Source organism: Antedon mediterranea, chromosome 9 (assembly GCF_964355755.1).
Source record: "Antedon mediterranea chromosome 9, ecAntMedi1.1, whole genome shotgun sequence".
Taxonomy (NCBI): domain Eukaryota; kingdom Metazoa; phylum Echinodermata; class Crinoidea; order Comatulida; family Antedonidae; genus Antedon; species Antedon mediterranea.
The window spans coordinates 23,083,375-23,104,266 of NC_092678.1; the positions used below are offsets into that span (position 1 = coordinate 23,083,375).

General features: G+C 35.2%; 1 protein-coding gene across 6 annotated transcripts in view; it reads right to left on the reverse strand.

Moving 5' to 3' along the window:
• LOC140058419 (uncharacterized) overlaps positions 1-20,892 on the reverse strand; it is a 51,756-nt gene that overhangs the window by 1,505 nt on the left and 29,359 nt on the right. For 3 of the 6 annotated variants that reach the window (XM_072104016.1, XM_072104017.1, XM_072104020.1), the window contains exons 2-3: positions 641-831; positions 352-392 (exon numbers count right to left, since the gene is read on the reverse strand). In XM_072104016.1, coding sequence (XP_071960117.1) covers positions 352-392; positions 641-826 — 227 coding nt within the window. In that variant the 5' untranslated portion in view covers positions 827-831. Of the gene's footprint in view, positions 1-351; positions 393-640; positions 1,660-1,856; positions 2,265-14,786; positions 14,840-20,892 lie in introns of those variants that run through there. The other 3 variants (XM_072104019.1, XM_072104018.1, XM_072104015.1) reach the window with 3 other exon arrangements.

A 20,892-nucleotide genomic window follows, 5' to 3' on the forward strand; every position in this document is an offset into this window, starting at 1 on the left:
AATTACTTGTACTGTTTTTCACACCTCCATTCCACTTAACATATTGACCAGGCAGCTTTACAATGACAGAGATCATACAACAGTTGGTGATATCCCAAACATGATGCCACCTTCTAATTTTACTTGTTAAAACAATGCATGATTTCATTACACACACTTTGGATATATATTACTACGTTTCTCACGAGAAATTTCAACAACACCACAGCAAACTCCTTTGAAGGTGGACAGCCACAAAATTGATAACTTCATTGCATTGTATTTCTGTTTCTAACTACCATATATTTCTTCTCACTTTCACACTGTATATGTGATGAAGGTACATACAATGAAGACAACAACAACATTTACCATAACAAATCTCCTTGCCCATCATGTATACCAACTTCAATCTGCAAAACAAAATAAAACAAAAGGCATTTCACGTTACGAAAGAAAATGATGACGGTGGTACGTGGGTACGTTCCCACATGAGGGCGTGGTTGCGGACGGGTCCATCATAATACAGGGGTGTTCTAGGAACTTTTCACTTTTGTATCTAAGCCCTCCCTCTGGAGAGCACGGGCTATTGTCGGTTTATACAGGTAAGCTAGGCACGATATAGACTATCATACTATTAATAATTGTATGCCATACTCACTTCTTGCAACTTTTCTTCATACCCATATAATGCATTCTTGCAAATGTTCATTACATTTCCTACATTTCCCGTTGTTTCTATTAATTCGGCCCATTTATCTACTTCTTTGCCTTGCTCCTTTGCAAGCTTCAATAAGTTGTTTGCTGCATTCCATTTCACTGCTCTCATTTTTTGTTGGTGATCCATGTTTCCTAACAAATACAACAATAAAGCAATGACATTTAAAACTGTAACATAACATCATAAACAGTATCACACTTGACCTCATCTGGTAATAATAATCATTTATAAAGTGCTATTTACTGATGTCTCACAGCGCTAAAGGACCAACAACAATTATTGAAACATGTTAGATTTTAGAAGTGACTTGAATTGCTTAAGAGATTTACATTGACGAATATGGAGTGGAAGCTGGTTCCAAACTAGTGGTGCTTGTGTACACAACCTGTTGGGTACAATAAATGTTCTTGGTCAGGTAACAATATATAATATATTAATAAACATAACATCAATGTTCTTTAAGATATGTTTCATTACAACTGGTAGTGCTACATGTCTAAACAATTTAAGACCTGTCATGTCCACAAACATTTTCTTACAATGACACTTATGTACGCAAGACTGCAGGTGAAATTGACAATAACAATCATCAATTTATAGCACTTTCGACTTTTATACTGTAAGCTGTGGTCCCAATTAGGCATTTGAAATCAGCACTGCTCGATGCCTGTGCATCTACTATCAATCTGCATCAGATGTACTGGCCCATGCTTTTCCCTCTGATCAAGGTGGCCACTGGACGAGACAAACTTTTGACCAATGTTACAACCAATCAAGGTGCTTTTCATAGTCCTGGCTTAGTTTCATCCATCATTCAGAAGAATGTAATACTAATTGACGTTGTCGTTCGTGACACTGACAGCCATCAGTCATATATGAACATTAACCACATTTCTGGCCAGCAGAAACAGGACAAACATTCCACTTCAGTAAACATTGCTGTTGTAACACTTACAGTACTAAATAAATATGGTATTTGATTAAAATCACAGCTCAAAGGTTATGAATTGCTATTACTTGTCTTTCAGTTACCAAAGCCACACCCTATTAATATTGCTACAATTGGGGGTAACTACGCCATTCACCAGTTATCACTGTCATGTCACTGTGCGACTTAGCTTAACAAACCATTACTTAATAATAATATATAACTGACCCCCGTTGCCCTTCACTCAACAACTGCCACATCTTGAACATTTGCCCGCCTCCACACATTGCTTTTTTGGGTATTTCAACGTTTTTAGTCCAAAAACTTTCCTTCATGTGATGCAGCTAAAACCAACTTTCTAACATTCTCCGTACAAATACTCATTGTTCCGGCCATTTCATTTTATGCTTATTACATAGTTCCTGTTAGCTAAACACTGATAACATCTCACTATTCAATGAACCACTAACTTGTATAACCTATAATAACAGCTGCATAGATGTTTTATGCCCTTCAATAGCGACATGCAAAATCAAACACAGTACATTCTTTGTATACAAAGGTTACAGTTTAAATTACTTCCCTGATGGGTGGGCAGATACAATTACTATGCATAAGGAAGTTAGCTCACTACATTATACAACTTTTCTACCTTCTGGTACTACTACTACAACTTGTCTCAAATATTATTCACAGGACATAATACTGGATATACATTTGTTTTACTTAACTTTATCATAACCATTCTTCAACTTAATGCCTTCAACTTCAATTGCACGGATTATTCTTCCATTTCTCGGCTATGTCCGTTTATCCAGGGAAGAGTTAAATTTAACTCTTCCCTGGTTTATCAAGGTAATGGAGGGTACCATAGCGGACAGGTAGGTTTTTACTTTATATAGGTACAGTAGTCTCGGCACGCATTGAAATATACTTCTACTACTTTTGTAAAAACATGTTTACTGAACACTATAACTGCAGTACTACCACAAACATGACTCCTAACCCCCAAGCAACCTTATACCACTTTCATTCAAAAAAACAAAAGGCACACATTACAAATACAATAAAATAACAAATTAATATAAATAACTAACTATTTTTGGTGTTCCAAATTTCCCCACCCCCGTAACGGCATACAGTACGCGCCATCACTCACCATCACATGCAATTCTGCAGTTACTTGCAGACTCGGGAGGTCTACAAATTCACCGTAACATCATTATATTACAATTAATAACAGTAAATAGCAATACAAACACATTTCTGGCCAGTTTTTACATTATTAAATAACATAATATACTGTACGGTTCATTAACTTCCTCAACATTCCAAATAAACAAAATAACATGTTTTGATGCGACTAAACAGTTTTTACAAACAAATACGCGTTTTCATTACAACATAATGAGGACAACGACGCTGAACAGACCAGGGGTGGATCTAGAATGTCGTAAGAGGGGGCCTCAGACAGATCCCCCACGGTTAGGCATGTGGCAAAGAGAATTTCTGACATGAAATCGTACCTTCGCACATAAATGATAAAATGGCACCGTCCTCCGTCTAGTTGCCCTGAAAATGACACAGAAATCAGCAAAACCATCATACTTTTTCTGTCTGGTAACACAGTGACATACATTCTTTTTCATTTGTTATAGTTACAGATGCGTGTTCTGTGTATGGGAACCATTGATTGTTCAGTCATTATTACTTTATTTCCATCAGATAATGATCCAGTAGATAATATTGATTGCTGTTATACTCAAAATTGTGTATAGCCCCCTCTATTTTATAATATAATATTATAAGGTCTTCAATTCCACATAACATAACTCTGACTCATCGCTGTTTGTATTGTAATGAATATTGGTTACTACTACTACTACTAGTGTCCAAGCTTATGTATGTGGGTTGCATCTAATTAGTTATCCGCTTAGTAGCGGATAACTCCTTGTAATCGTCCTGTTTCATCATATTTTTTTTTTTTTTCTGTATTATTAGTTATCCGCTTAGTAGCGGATAACTCCTTGTAATCGTCCTGTTTCAATTTTATATTATTAGTTATCCGCTTAGTAGCGGATAACTCCTTGTAATCGTCCTGTTTCATCAAATTTTTTTTCTGTATTATACTTCTTTCTTTCTGTCATTTTTGTGCGTCGCGTTTCTCTAAAACGTGTTGACAGAACATATCGTAACTTTGTCAACATATCGACATTTACGTGAACTTGTGCACCTCCTATTTTTGAATGACGTCAGAGTTGCGCAACGTGACTTACGTGCGATTTTATGAATTTCAATGATTGATCATAGACTAAAAACAAAACATAATTTTGTTTTGAAACTTTGTGAAAATTTAAGTCATATCAAGCGCAAACTTTCTATGGATTAAAAATAGCATGTTTCACAAAAAGTTACGCGCGCACGCGCGTTTAAAATTTTAACGTGCGAAATATAAACTTCTAATCAACTTTCTATGCGTTTCATGTCATTTTGAGCATGTCAAAAATTCCCACGCGCGCGAACATTTTTACGCACGCGGTGCACACGTAGCGTTAAAAACATATTTTTTTCACTTGATTTATGTTTTTTCAGCCTTTTCTAGTAATGTTACCAAATTTTAAACAATTTCGACTTAAAATTACGTCATACGAGCACGTCGAATTAGATAATTTGCACGCGTATTTGGTGAAAAAGTTCAAAAATTCGTCAAAATTATGCCTATTTTTAAACAGTCATAGATTCTAAACTACATGGAGAACTTTTTTTAAATTACATATTCTGGAAGTTGATGAGTTGTAGATATCGGATCATGCATTAATATGGCTAACCGGACATTGTGACGTCATCGTATGGCCACGCGAATATAAAATATAGGATTTTTGTATCTTTCATCATAGCTCATCACATTTAATAGAGCGCATCTTCACTTATCTGTTTTTCATTTTCATCCCGATTTTTATATTTTCTAGGTCAATCAACTATCTTTCGCATGAGTTAAAAATATTTTAATTTTTATGACGTCATGATGTCTAAAAATGTAAATAACCTGGGTCACTTATTTTCATCTTTACAGTAAATTTCAATCTGTTATAGCTCGTCAGAATAAAACGTGATAATCATGATTAAAATATTTTCAGGAAGCTATTGGATTGTAGATACGAATTCATGTGAACATTTTGCCAATTAGATGTTGTGACGTCATCATATGGCCAGTTAAATAAAAAAAGTCGTATTTTCATCTTTTGCATCATAGTTCATTACATTTAAAAGAGCGCGCATCAATATTTCCCATATTCAAATTTCTTAAACACGTTAATATGTTGTTGCTGAGATAATTTCCTTCCGAAATTGTTACCTTAGTTTTTCATTTTGAAACCGTCAACATTAAAAATTGGAATAAATAGCGGGTCCCGTAATTTCATCTATTCTACACTGTATGTGATATGTATACAGATTATACTGTGTATGACACAAAATAACAGAATTCAGCAATAACAACATATCATATTCTTCAGTTCAGGTCATAATGCCCTAATCTTTTTCTGTGTGCAATATTCCAACGTATGACGTGCACGTGGCGTTTGTCGTGCGGATAACTAACTCGTCAAAGTGACGAGTTTCATGTCTAGTTCTTCTGTCTTTCTCCCTCACTTTTTGTGCAGAGCGTATCTCTAAAATGGGTAAACATAACATTTCATAAATTTGTCAACATATGGGCATTTACGTGAAGTTGTGCACCTCCTATTTTTGAATGACGTCAGAGTTGCGCAACGTGACTTACGCGCGATTTTATGATTTTTTATGATTGCTCATAGACTAAAAACCAAGCATAATTTTGTTTTGACACTTTGTGAAATTTTAAGTCATATCAAGCGCAAACTTTTTGTGGATTAAAAATGGCATGTTTTACAAGAAGTTACGCGCGCACGCGCATTTAAAATTTCAAAATGCGCAAAATTAATTTATAATCAACTTTCTACGCGTTTCATGTTGTTTTAAGCATGTCAAAAATTCCCACGCGTGCGCACATTTTTACGTGTGCGGTTGGCACGTAGCATTGAAAACGTACTTTTTTCGCGTGATTTATGTTTTTCCAGCCTTTTCTAGTAATTTTACCAAATTTTAAACAATTTCGACTTAAAGATACGTCATACGAGCACGTCGAATTGGACAATTTGCGCGCGTTTTTTATGAAAAGGTTAAAAAATTCGTTTAAAATATGCCTTTTTTTAAACAGTCGTAATTTCTAAACTAGACGGTCAAATTTTTGTGGATGACATATTCTAGAAGTAGATGAGTTGTAGATATCGGATCATGCATTAATATGGCTAACCGGACATTGTGACGTCATCGTATGGCCACGCGAATATGAAATTTAGGATTTTTGTATCTTTCGTCATAACTCCTCACATTTAATAGAGCACATCTCCACTTATGCGTTTTCTATTTTCACCCCGATTTTGATATTGTCTAGGTCAATCAACTATCTTTAGCATGAGTTAAAAATATTTTAATTTTTATGACGTCATCATGCCTAAAAATTTAAATTACGTGTGGCATTAATTTCATCTTTACAGTAAATTTCAATCTGTTATAGCTCGTAAGAATAAAATGTGATAATCACGATTAAAACGTTTTCTTGAAGCTATTGGATTGTAGATACAAAATCATGTGAAAATTTTGCCAATCAGATGTGGTGACGTCATCATATGGCCAGTTAAATAAAAAAAGTCGTATTTTCATATTTTGCGTCATAGTTCATTACATTTAAAAGATCGCGCATTAATATTTCACCTATTCAAATTTCTTCTACACGTTAATATGTTGTTGCTGAGATAATTTCCTTCCAAAATTGCTACCTTCGCGTTTCATAAACCATCAACATGTTAAAAATTGCAATAAATAGCGGGTCCCGTAATTTCCCCTATTCTACACTGTATGTGATATGTATACAGATTACACTGTGTATACTATATATGAATCAAAATAATAGAATTCAGCAATAACAACATATCATAGTCTTCAGTTCAGGTCATAATGCCATAATCTTTTTCCGTGTGCAATATTCCAACGTATGGCGTGCACGTGGCGTTTGTCGTGCGGATAACTAACTCGTCAAAGTGACGAGTTTCATGTCTAGTACTTATTTCCTTCCGTCATTTTTGTGCGTCGCGTTTCTCTAAAACGTGTAAACAGAACATATCGTAACTTTGTCAACATATCGACATTTACGTGAACTTGTGCACCTCCTATTTTTGAATGACGTCAGAGTTGCGCAACGTGACTTACGCGCGATTTTATGAATTTCAATGATTGATCATAGACTGAAAACCAAACATAATTTTGTTTTGACACTTTGTGAAAATTTAAGTCACATCAAGCGCAAACTTTCTATGGATTAAAAATAGCATCTTTCACAAAAAGTTACGCGCGCACGCGCGTTTAAAATTTTAGAGTGCGAAAAATCAACTTCTAATCAACTTTCTATGCGTTTCATGTCATTTTGAGCATGTCAAAAATTCCCACGCGCGCGAAACTTTTTACGCACGCGGTGCACACGTAGCGTTAAAAACATGCTTTTTTCGCGTGATTTATGTTTTTTCAGCCTTTTATAGTAATGTTACCAACTTTTAAACAATTTCGACTTAAAATTACGTCATACGAGCACGTCGAATTAAATAATTTGCACGCGTTTCTGATGAAAAAGTTTAAAAATTCGTCAAAATTATGCCTATTTTTAAACAGTCATAGATTCTAAACTACATGGAGAACTTTTTTTTAATTACATATTCTGGAAGTTGATGAGTTGTAGATATCGAATCATGCATTAATATGGCTAACCGGACATTGTGACGTCATCGTATGGCCACGCGAATATAAAATATAGGATTTTTGTCTCTTTCGTCATAGCTCATCACATTTAATAGAGCGCATCTCCACTTATTCGTAGTCGATTTTCATCCCAATTTTAATATATTCTAGGTCAATCAACTATCTTTTGCATGAATTAAAAAATTTTTAATTTTTTTAACGTCATCATGCCTAAAAATTTAAATTACGTTGGTCATTAATTTCATCTTTACAGTAAATTTTAATCTGTTATAGCTCGTAAGAATAAAATATGATAATCACGATTAAAACGTTTTCAGGAAGCTATTGTATTGTAGATACAAAATCATGTGAAAATTGTGCCAATCGAATGTTGTGACGTCATCATATGGCCAGTTAAATACAAAAAGTCGTATTTTCATCTTTTGCGTTATATTTCATTACATTTAAAAGAACGCGCATCAATATTTCACGTATTCAAATTTCTACTACACGTTAATATGTTGTTGCTGAGATAATTTCATTCTGAAATTTCTACTTTTGCATTTCATTTTGAAACCGTCAAGATGTTAAAAATTACAATAAAATACGGGTCCCGTAATTTCACCTATTTTACACTGTTTGTGATATGTATACAGATTGTACCGTGTATACTATGTATATGACACAAAATAACAGAATTCAGAAATAACAACATATCATATTCTTCAGTTCAGGTCATAATGCCTTAATATTTTTCTGTGTGCAATATTCTAACGTATGACGTGCACGTGGCGTTTGTCGAGCGGATAACTAACTCGTCAAAGTGACGAGTTTCATGTCTAGTTGGCTTTAGTATTACAGTTTATTTTTAATTTGGTTTTATCAAACTTCCGTTTTATCTGAGCATTATCTGTTTTAATCTAGTCTATCTTTATTTTTATACTCATATATTTTTATATTGTATGTTTAATTGTTTTAAGGATGCACCCTTATTATGTGTGCCGCTGTTCAAAAAGCGTTTTCCAAATAAATTATTATATTATTATTATTATACATACACTGCTACAATTAATCCATTATTTCTTTGTACTTCATTTCAATTCACATCAATCATGTACAGTAGTTTCCACATTCAAAATGAACTCAAATTTAAAACACATCTGCATAACCAACCAAATTTTAAATATTACATATTAACTTAATCAAGTTTATCAATAAAATTTATACAATAACAACTACTTCCATTTCAATACAGTACATACCTGATATGTATCTACAGTACTGCGGTTCCGATTTCAGATTTCCCACTTATAATTCACTTATCTTCAAAAATCACTTCCACTATCTATAAGCACACGCGCCGCAACAAGTGTCTGCTGCTGTGAATACCTTGTATCCACATGACTTACTGATGTGTTTTTAATTGGCTAATGTATTTATGGGACAATCATGACATGAAAAGTACAGCCCATCAATACCATTGCCTCAGTACAGATTAACTATATTTTTTTCCCTCCTTTCAGGTTTAGCTTCATACCCAACCAACACTCACATAACACTCTGTAGTCGCAATAAATTGACAATTGAGTAGATCACTCAATAATGCACTGAAGTGTATTTACTTTCATTACAAGTAGGCTATACAGCTTTAACATTTTAATAATCAAATCTCATCTACAATTTATCACTTTTTGAAATTAATTGTGTTGTATATTTTCATATCTAGGTTGTACTGTATTTCTTTGATTACACATGTTACCATATGACACCAAAAAAAAAATGCCTCCCCAGAATAAACGCCTCCCTCGAATAAAATAACCCCTGAACAATTAATGCATCAGGGCGTATATTAATATACCATGGTGAAATAATGTGTGACAAATACATACAATGATCTGTAACTAAATCAGATTATGCTTAATAATTAACACACTATGAAGAATCTCCATGAACACGTGCCGCTGTGGCAATCAATTCACAGTACAATAAAAACCAACAAAAGGCAACAATCGAATCCATTTGGTGTTTACCATTATTTTCAGGCTACCATTTAACCGATTATTGAAAAACTGTCCTGTTTCTGCTCCCGAGAAATTAAGGTTAATTCATTCACAGGGTTATTAACCTATTACTTTTTTGCAGCAGAAACAGGACCTTACACGTGCGTGCGTGCGGCGATTGCATCTTCCCCCGTGGAATAAAAATCTGTTTCATGTTATGTTATGCAAAAGAGTTCAAAAGATTCTATAATAATAACAATCAAACATTTATATTGCGGCAATTTTAATTTTATGATGAAGGACACATTCTACTGGACATACTCTATTTCTTAAAAGAATCAAAAGTGCATGTAATGTTTGACAAGATGGAAACATTTAGAATAAAGCAGGAATTCAACTGAATCACTGATTATGCTATTATAAATTAAAATTCAATCTGAAAAAACTACATGTTTTTTTATTCTGTTTTCATTCTGAAAGTCCGATGTTCCGGGGGTCTGTGAACAAGATAACATCCTAAACATAGGTGTGAGGCAAGGTCACTCACATTATCTGTCTGGCTACTTGTATTACTTTAATTACTTAAACATATCCTTTGATTTTGGTTCAATGTCCAGTGTCTTCCTCAAAGGGCCCGTTCGTACGGGTTGATATTTACCAGTTATTCCCGCTGTGAAGTCGCGTGCGGTAATTAAATTTTGCCTCTAGCTAATTAACAAACGAGGTAAAAAGTCCACCAAATTTAGAGGTAAATTCAGCCTACGGGCGAATAATAAATCTCCGATCAGCCTACGGCGTTTAATTAATCTCCGATAACCAGGTTCGTGTTTGAGGCGGTGTTGTCGTTGTTGGTGCAGGGCTAGAACGTCGATCGTCAATATTTTGGTCTAAATCGTTGTTCAGGGTAGGCTCAAAATCATCGTCAAGTAACATAAAAATGGTCGTAAGGAGTAGGCATATCTTGGCAGGATTTTCAGCTTCAAAGGGCATTAAAGGTGGTCGTAAGAAAACAAGTTGTAGTTGGTAAAAATATTTAAAAACAGCGAACGCCTTTTTCACAAAACGGAAGACATCTTCGATCGATGACAAACAAATTATGCCGTGCAACGAAGCGTAACCAACAGAAATAACATAGCGTTTTCACAGGATTTCAGGACACCATGTTAATTAAAAAATCGTAACTCTTGAACGGAGGATCGTATGAGAAAACAAATTACTGTGAAATGTTCTTAAAAGATTGGCCTACATCACTGTGTAATTGAAAAAAATTAGACATTTTTTTGTCACTACTTAAAATCCATCGAAAAACACCACAGTGTATAAGCATAGGCGTTTGTCACCGGCGTTTTTGCGCGGCAAAGTCACAGGGCATGCTTTACACCGTGGTGTTTTTTTCATGGCCATGAATCGTTCAAGCATGGGCATAACTGGTTATAATCGGTAAATAATCTGTACGTACGAACGGTGTCTGATGCATGCCTTGGGGCTAGATTGAAAATAAACGCTTATTTTTTTATACGTACGAACACAACCAAAGTCCATTTTTCCAGATATTAAGCTGTGTCTTTAGGTTTACAAGGTCACTTGGATCATCTGTATAATCACCTTTACAACCCACACACATTTATAACTTCCCACTCTCTTCCAGTTTTCCCCAGAATTCATTTGAATAGGTATCTAGTTTTTGTGCGATACAGGCCAACTTAATTTCCTCTACATTGTTATGTCTTACAACAATAATGCATACAGTAATTACTATTATTAGTAAATTATTACTTTCAACTACCACCCATGTTGGTTCGGTGTATCTAAAGTCAGGCCTATTTTCCTTCCAAATACAGCCCGACCTATCTACCACCAGAACCATGAGGCAAAAAACTATGGTTTATGCCATACAGACTATAATGATTACGGTTACACTTACTTAACCTTTCAGCCACTTTACTCACTAATACTGTATTATGTTTGTCTAGCTTCTTATAAATTTCTTTCCTCACAATTATTATTATTCATTAATTAATACTTGCCCAGTTTAAGCGTGGTTCCCACTAGCGACGCAACACAAGGACGTAACGCAACACAAGTGAATTGACCAATCACAAGCGATGGCTTATTCGCTTCTGATTGCTAACTGTCTATAACTTCGCTTGTCATTGGTTAAAATGTTTGCGTTGCGTTTACGTCCTTGCGTTACGTTCTAGTGGGAACCAAGCTTTAGTAAACAAATAAAAGAACTGCATTTAGTAGTAAATACCAGTTAGTTAAATCCAACAACTATAAAGTAGGCTTACAATAATTGAAGAAGATGACAAGTCCGTGCATCGATTTCTTTATTTTTATTTATTAATTTTTTTTTTTTTTTTTCTAAAGCAAGATCTTGAAACAAGACCTTGAGGCCGTACAGGAATCCACAACTCTTTAGTGGCTCTGACGGTATCCTTTTCAAAAGAGCACCTCGCTCACCGAGGGATCTGATTCGATGCAGTTTCCCTCATGCTAGAAAGCTTCATTAAGTACTAGCTGCACCCTCCACAATTACCTCCGACTTGGTTCTAAGGTAAGAGCGAACAACTTGCCTCAGCATTTACCTGGCGCTATTGGCGGTCCAAATGCTATTATAAGCAGGCTATAAGGGTGGGTGTGTGAGAGAGTGGCTAGGACGACGTTAACATCCCATCGAGGAATCAAGACCTTGACTGGAGGTCGTTCTCTGAACATTCCCCGTATCAGTTGAGTGATAACGGGAGATGACGACATAGAGGAACCGTCTTTAAGTGTTGGCGTGATCGCGCCAATGGCGGATCTATAGCCCGAAATGGTGCGGACCTGAAGACCTGACTCGTACAGGTAATGCAGGAAGGCGCAAACTTGTCCGAGGGTGATCGACCCCGGCTCTACCTGTTGTCGCCTGCACCATGTAAAGAAGTGTTTTAGTCGGCTATTGTAGACGGTAAGAGTAGATTCCCGACAAGATTTCGCCGCGAGGGCGGCAGGGCCATCTGGAATGCCTGAGTCTCGGAGCTGATCCCTGACAATGGCCATACAGTCAGGCGCAGGGATTGTAAGTTCCGCAATGGGAACTGAGCTCGGCCCTGCGTCAGCAGATCCTCGCGATCTGGAAGACGCAGGGGATGATCGTAGAGCAGGTCGAGAAGCAGTGGATACCACGCTTGTCGAGCTCAGCCCGGGGCGATCAGTAGGACCCGGCAAGGATGGCGCTGAATGCGCGTCAGAACATTTGGAATCAGTGATATTGGTGGGAATGCATACGCCCATAGTCCGTCCCAATGTATGGACAGGGCATCCACTGCCCACGCACGTGCCTCCTGGAACCGTGCTCTCTTTGCAAAAGGTCGGGAGCTGCGTGTTGTCTGACGTCGCAAACAGATCTATGTGAGGCCGCCCGAAGTGGTCGAATATCAGTGCGGCGATGCTGGGTGGAAGGCGCCATTCCGTAGGACATAGTGTTTGTCGGGACAGAGCGTCCGCAACAACGTTGAGGCTGCCCGCAATGTGGGCAGCCGAGAGCATGATGTTGTTGTCTATGTCTGAATGAATGTATTCGACGGAACTACTTAACACATGTGCCGATTTTTTTTTTTTTCAACAAACGATCATGTACTTCTGTCCAAATCCCAAATAAGGCAGTACCCAAATAAGGAAGTAGGCAAAGTTAAGTACCATATCTATTTTTAAAGTCATTTAATTTCACAATACATAAAGAAATTCACATATCTTGCGAAATCATCTCCGTAAAGTACAGTAAAAATAAAACTATGTTTATAGCCACTTTTCCTATAAACTTTACTGTAACTAAAGTAAAACATATTCATATTATACATGTAGTAGCGAAATGTCTACTTTATTACTGTATGTGAATTTTGGCAATAGACATTGCTTTTAAATACCTGGGAAAAATTAATTTTTTAACTTCAGCTATGTATGCATTATTCAAATGTTTTCAATCAATCAATGATTGAAAACATTTCAATAATGCATACTGTACATAGAAAGTTAAAAAATTGATGTTTTTGTTGGTTTCAACAGCGCCCTCTATCTATTAGAGGTAGGGAGTGCAGTGTAAGAAGTCACAAGCGGTATCGCGTGGTGGGTATGTGTGGCGAATATCCTTTCCATTTGTCCAAAACCGGGAGTGTTGGAGTATGATAATGTGTTACGTCTACTACTGTACTGTAAGTCCACTATTGATTTATTTGTCATTTTATATCATAGGTACATCGTCAACATAACAATGTAAATACCATAATGTAGTCATTGTTCTTAATTGGTCAGGAAATCAATCTGGAAGATGTTTGCCCAGCTGGGTGTAGGTCTAGTGTATATTTCATACCAAATTTATTGGGCCAATTCTTAAACATGTGTTCAAATGAAGGGTGTTGTTTATCTTTGATTATTGCTGTCAAAAAAACATGAAATTGAAAGCAATAAGTACAGTAATTTATTTCTTTGTAAAGAAATCGTCTTTCCAGGATAAATCAGTCCACTGATGTGAAATATTTTTCATTGTTTAGAAGATACAAATGAAAATGGCTGATTAGTAATGTCATTTCAGAAATATTTATTTCATTTATTAATTAATTAATACATTTATTCATCACAGTATTGACATTATGTACAGTGATATAATGTACCATGTACAAATAATGTTTCTGTAATCAATATATTGAGCGAGCCAAATGGCCGAGCGGTTAAGGCAAGGGCGCCGTTTACCGACAACAACATCGGCAAGAGTTTGAGGCCGACTCGCTCCTAGTTCTGATGGAGGAACACATCTTCTCGGATAAGGACTATAAACCGTATGTCCAGTGTACACAGTTATAACCTGTGTGCACTTTAAAGAACCCAGTTAATTATTCGAAAAGAGTAGGTTCACAAAAAGGGGATTACCACATATCTGATAGGACAATGATAAATTTACTATTGGTCATCCTTGGCCACATTGCCTAAAGACATAAAATAAATATATAAAAATATAAATATATTAGTCCTACTCTATTACGTACACTCTGTTCGTGTCAGTGTTACCTTCTAAACACAACAGACAACATATCATTCTACAACCATGCTAGGCCTATTGTATGTTTCTTTTTTTTCCAATTCCTATATAATTTCTAATGTAATGATGAATTTTTCCTACTGCCAAAAATCAAAGTATGTTTACACAAAATAATATAATTACATTGCTACCATTACTTTACTATTTCATTTAATTTTACCTTTACCTACCTAGTTTTTTGAAAGTCAAAATATTAAATGATAACATAATGTTGCATTGTCCATAATTATACCTACAGTAATAACAACTTCTATTTTAATTAATACATACCTCACAGATCATGAATAGTAATACTGTACTATGTTACAGAATGTATCTAGATAACAACATCAGAGAGCAGCTCCTAATGTACAATACACTGTACACGCGGTTCACACTCACAGGTGTTTATGACCAGATTATTAGGTCACTGTGATCTGTGGAAAAGGTGGGCAGTACAGTAGGCGTGACTTAATGATTGACATAATCTCATAATTGACGTAACATATCAAGTATTAATCCTTTCCCTCCATTCAGAATCTCTATCAATAATATTTACAATCAATTCATGGTCAATACCGTACTGTAACTCAATAATGCAAAGTGTATTATGCCATTACTGTTCTACTGAGTCAATAACTTAAGATATACTGTAATAATCCACGTCTATATTGTGCCAAACCTGATCAAATGCATATTCTGTTTTCAGAAATTTGCTAAACAAAATGAGTATTTTTATTATTATTTTTTTATAATACATCACAAATATTGGATTTCCTTCCAAATAGCCTACCGTATTAATATAGTAAACTAAGTAACTTGGTAGTTGCTCTAAACATATTGATAGAAAAACGTCGAGAAACCCAACAGTTCTTTTCACAACTAATATATCAAATCACCTTGTTGACACACGATAGGATATCACCTTTTGGCAAATCTATCTCCAAAAATATCTCTTTCACAAAACCACATTTGGCCTTTTGTAGACAAACAAAAGAAAACGTCCACAACGTACTGTAGGTGTGATGCAAGATCACTCACATTAATTATCTGTCTGGCTACTTGTTGTATTTATTGAAACTAATATTATAACATCAATTCCCTTATTGTTTTCAATTACATGGCTTCTTTCCCAAATAATTCTGCTGATGACAGCAATAATCACAGATAAACACCATTGTTATTGTTATTATGTAACATCATTCAGCATGAGGGAATAATTTATTTCGCTCACCTTTCTGGGATCACTCAATCCACTGATGTGACATATTTGTCTTTGTTGATACAAATAAAAATAACTAATGGCCTGATTAATGTCCTGGGTTATTTCTGATTTATTGATTTCATTTAACAGAAGTGCCAAATGTGCCACAATTGAAGAATTGCACGACAGAAATGAACAATTAATAAACACGACCGGAAATCACCTTGAATCCAAAATTTCCCATTTTCTTCTAAAGACATTATTAAACACAATATTGTTTCATGGTTTGCATGGCAAGAAAATCAACCAACTTCCTAATCTCTGTTCACTTTCTTCATAACCAATGCAATCAATTCAAAATTATACAAGTATATTCCCATCAACAAAATTGTTTCCAAATCCACATTTTTATGGTCATAATTTCATTTGTCATTTATTCAGTTTTACTTTAAAATATATTTATATTTCAATAGTCGATGATGATTATTGTTTTGTTTTTCATGATGATTAAACTCCTCTCATTATTTGAACGGCTATTGAAACTAATTCCTTTGTGCTTATGGACAATAACAGTTATTAAACAAACATTTCATAACTAGTTAAACCCATGAACAATGTGTAGAGGTATATCATTTTCTTGTCTTTTAAATATCTGTATTTCAGCCTTCTCATTTGGGAGATTTACGACATAAATAATGGTTCATGGACTATACCATTTGTGGAGAGCGGTGTTCAATGAAATGTTCTGCTCTTCGAGGAGAAAGGGCTATTGTCGTTTTATCCAGGTAAGCTAGGCACGAAATAGACAAATAAATATCACACCTGGAATTCTATATAAAATACTAATAACAAAAATGAGTCTTCAATCTATTGTGAATAATTGGGATACCAGTATCCTTAGCTTACACAAATGTAGCTACCCGTCTTGCTTAATCACTTCATCTGTTACCTACATGTACAGTACAGTACTATATGGCTATGGGGGTCAACAGGGGACACAACATAACATGTTGGAATGGGAAAAACCTACAACAAACATTGTATGAACACTGCGATTAAAATACAACAATTCTTTCTCAATTACTTCATCTTCCATTTGCCTAATTCATATATAATTCAGAAAATCTTTGTTAATACACTGCAGTAAAAATACGTAAAAAAAAAATACAGACAATATGTACAACTACAAGTTATAAAAAAAACTTTGGCAACATTTATACAAATAATTTAAATCATTATGATGATCCAGATGTTCTCTCTGTGAGTGGGTAAATTATCTTGAGACATGAGTAGCAATAGATTGAGAAACGAAAATCTTGTTATAACGTTTAGTACGACTACGAGATTGACGTATACAAATATTAGATGGGAGTTAAGTGTATTCTTTTAAAGAGGGTAGTCGTTTGGGAGAGAATACATTTAACCATTGAGAGAACACCTGCATCACACACTTCAATTAAAGGCCCTGCACTTTTTAGTGATCAACATAATCTAGCCTCCCAAATGACCAGACAGAAAGAAATTAAAACCATCTGGTTAATGGATTGAATCTGAGTGTAAAGTTATACAATACATTGACCTTACAGATGTAAAATAAAAAAATTTTTAAAATACAAACCATGACACAGCGATAAATGAATTATAATTTAATACAAACAAAATTTCCAGGCAAATATGGTTTTAATAAAAACACAAAAATGAGAACAGGATATGATATGATATCCCCAAGGTATCCCCATGTTAATACTGTTTATTTAATTCAGTTAGATTAAAAAAAACGTTAAACAAAGTTAATAACACGCGACTAATTTTAATAGAAAATTTGAATTATACAGACTTTAACATTTATATTTTAATGTTGTTGTTCCAACAATGCACCTAATCTATGATTAGTACTACTGTACCAGAGAATTTCATTCACAATATAACTAACAACTTTCCATCACAAATACGATTTACAAATTTCATTCACAAATTCGATTCACAAATATGGTTTAAACTGATTACATTGGAATTTCACTTAATCATTTAACAAATGATTTGATTACAATACCTAGGTAGTTTCAAGATTTAATAGCTGTCTAAATTATTTGATTGAAGGCACCCGTACAACAAAAATGCTGTTCTGAAGAGAATAGGGTTCAGCGGGAAATGGCTCTCTCTTGGGAAATCGATGCTAAGTGGCTACTTATACACTTAAGTGGCTACTTATACACTTAAGTGGCTACTTATACACTTAAGTGGCTACTTATACACTTAAGTGGCTACTTATACACTTAAGTGGCTACTTATACACTTAAGTGGCTACTTATACACTTAAGTGGCTACTTATACACAGAAGTGTGATTAATAAATATTAATACGTCCACAGGTGGTCTAGCAGAAGCCAGCAATAAGGGCTTTTTCACACATACAGTACAGTAGGCCGGAGTTCATGAATTACTGCAATATTACCGTCTTACAGCTCTGTGTGAAATGGCCTTTAGTGTTACTGATTAGCTCTAAAACTGACATATTACACTAAATAGTAAACTATGTTTTATTATTTATTATCCTTTAATTCCTTATACTTAAATAGTTTACAGTTGCATCAAATGCTTAATAGTATAGACATCAAATAACAATTAAATTGCTATACAGTGAAACCGTAATCCATTTCGACAAAAACCTTTCAATACAACATAACTCTTTTCCATAATTTCCAGAATTAATGAATGTAGCTGACAAGTGTCACATGTCCATGCATGAACTATGAATACACCTTCAATGATTATCTAGTCACTACAATAAATGGGTGGGTGTTACATTGTATTCACAAACAATTACAGCCTGGTACAGCATTGTACTATAGTCAAATAAATAGATCGGAAAAGAAGGGAGGCGGTGGGAAGCAAATTGCTTTATTTCAGACTTCATTGTTTCTGAGATTAAAAATGTAATTAACATAAATTAGGAAAACATTTCCAATCCATCAACCACTACTGTAAACTACACTAAATATGTTTCTTGATAATGTGATAACAGTAGGTTATTGCATAGCTTGGTAGAATCAGTTTCTCTGAGTGAGAGTTAATCTATGACCCCATTTACACTTCAGCTTTTAGCGAGCCCGAGGCCGGCTCGAGGCCGGCTCCGAGCCAAAAGTGCACAAGTGTAAACACTCTGGGAACAACCGAGCCGGCCTCGAGCCGGCTCAATTTTGAGCCTAGTCTAGAGTAGGCTTCGGGCCGGCAATTGCGGGCTTCGGGCCGGCACTTCGTATAGTGTAAACACTCGCGGTCATAAAATGAACGTTCTGGGTCAACTATAGCTTTAAGTTTACGAAACTTATTGCTGATGAATCGGAAATTCTTCATTGAAATTAAATTGGTGAAGATGTATACGCCTTTTTCACGAAACGAAGACATCTTCGATCTATGACAAACAATGCCGTGCAACGAAGCGTAACCAACAGAAATAACATAGTGTTTTCAGGGGATTTCAGGACACCATGCGGCCCCTATGCTTATAATTAAACTGTGGTGTTTTTTTCGATGGACTTAAGAAGTGAAAAAAAAATTATAATTTTTTTTAATCACACAGTTCTATAGGCTAATCTTTAAAGAACATTTTACAGTAAAAATGTTGTCCATACGACTGTCCGTTGAGGAGTTACGAATTTTTAAGTAACTTGTCCTCCGAAAATAGGCTGAAAACGCTATGTTATTTCTGTTGGTTACGCTTCGTTGAACGGCATTGTTTGTGTTGTCATCGATCGAAGATGTCTTCCGTTTCGTGAAAAAGGCGTATGATCTACTACTATTCTTTAGAAAACGAGACGCAAACATTAGTAGTAAAGCAATAATACAATTGTTTTGATCAATATTAAATACAGTTATTTGATTCTTTTTTGAATCTAGGCCTAGGCCTAGTGTAGATCGACAACGCTTATAATATTAACTTTTTAAGACGCACATGAGCGGATATGACGTGAATGTAGCGAAGTCGTATCATCGAGCACTCTTCCGCGAGAGCAAGTGTAAACGCAATAGTAAGGGCCCGAGGCCGGCTTTTTGGGTAAGTGTAAACACATTGCGGGCTAAAAAGAAAGCCGGCGTCGGGCCGACTTCGGGCCGGCTAAGAAATCGTCGATGAAGTGTAAATGGGGTCTATTTTGGTACTATGTGGTTAGTAAGAGCTTAACTACGTCTACATATTAGTTAACTTGTTTATGCCAACAAACTATTTTTCGACACCCACATTTTAATGCCCATATAAGGAAAATCTAATATAGGTACCTGGAATTCTATACAAAACAATTTTCTAATAACTACAATTAATCATCTATTAGTATTATATTGTGAATATCACCCCACATGTATATCCTTAGCTTTAATTTGTCGGCCTGTGTTCCTTAACCGATAGATCTTTTACAACCTACAACGTCAACTATGCAGGTCATTGGGGTCAATAGGGGTCACAATATAAAGACACTGTTGTAAAGACCAAAATCGAATACATACATACAGTACATATGTATGACAAATGAGAGACCTACATAGGACTTTGTGTTTATCACAACAATGTACATGTTAACAACAATGACAGCAATAAATGAATATTTTAGAAACAAACACAAACAAAAATGAAATTAATAAGTAGATTAAGAAATTACACAAACCAGAAATGGTGTTGGTAGTCTATGAGTGCCGCTTACATGGATAAACACGACATTAGCCCTTTTCCACGAAGTGCAAAACAATTACGAAAAGAAGAATTTTGCGGTAGCTCACCTCCATGATAAATGGGACAGTCCGCTATAGCGCCCTCTTGTGGGACAACTCCCACGTAATACCATCATCATTTCTTTTCATATCGTCATATCGACAAGACATGAAGTTTTGATAAGAACATTTCTCACACACTTAACTTGAAGTAGCACAGCATTGAATTCAACCAACTTCATTCATCATCATCATCATCATTTAGTAATATAAATTAATGATCATCATACTACTGCATGTGAATTGTCAGACAGAAATCCTAAAGTAATCACAAGTAATATACCATGGAGATATGATGTGTGACAAATACTATGACTGATCTATTTAATTAAATCGGATTAGAAGCGCCATGACCGCGCGTGCATTGTCAATGTCATTGTAGAAAATGACAATGAATGGTATTACTATTAGAATCACTCAATAAGGTACT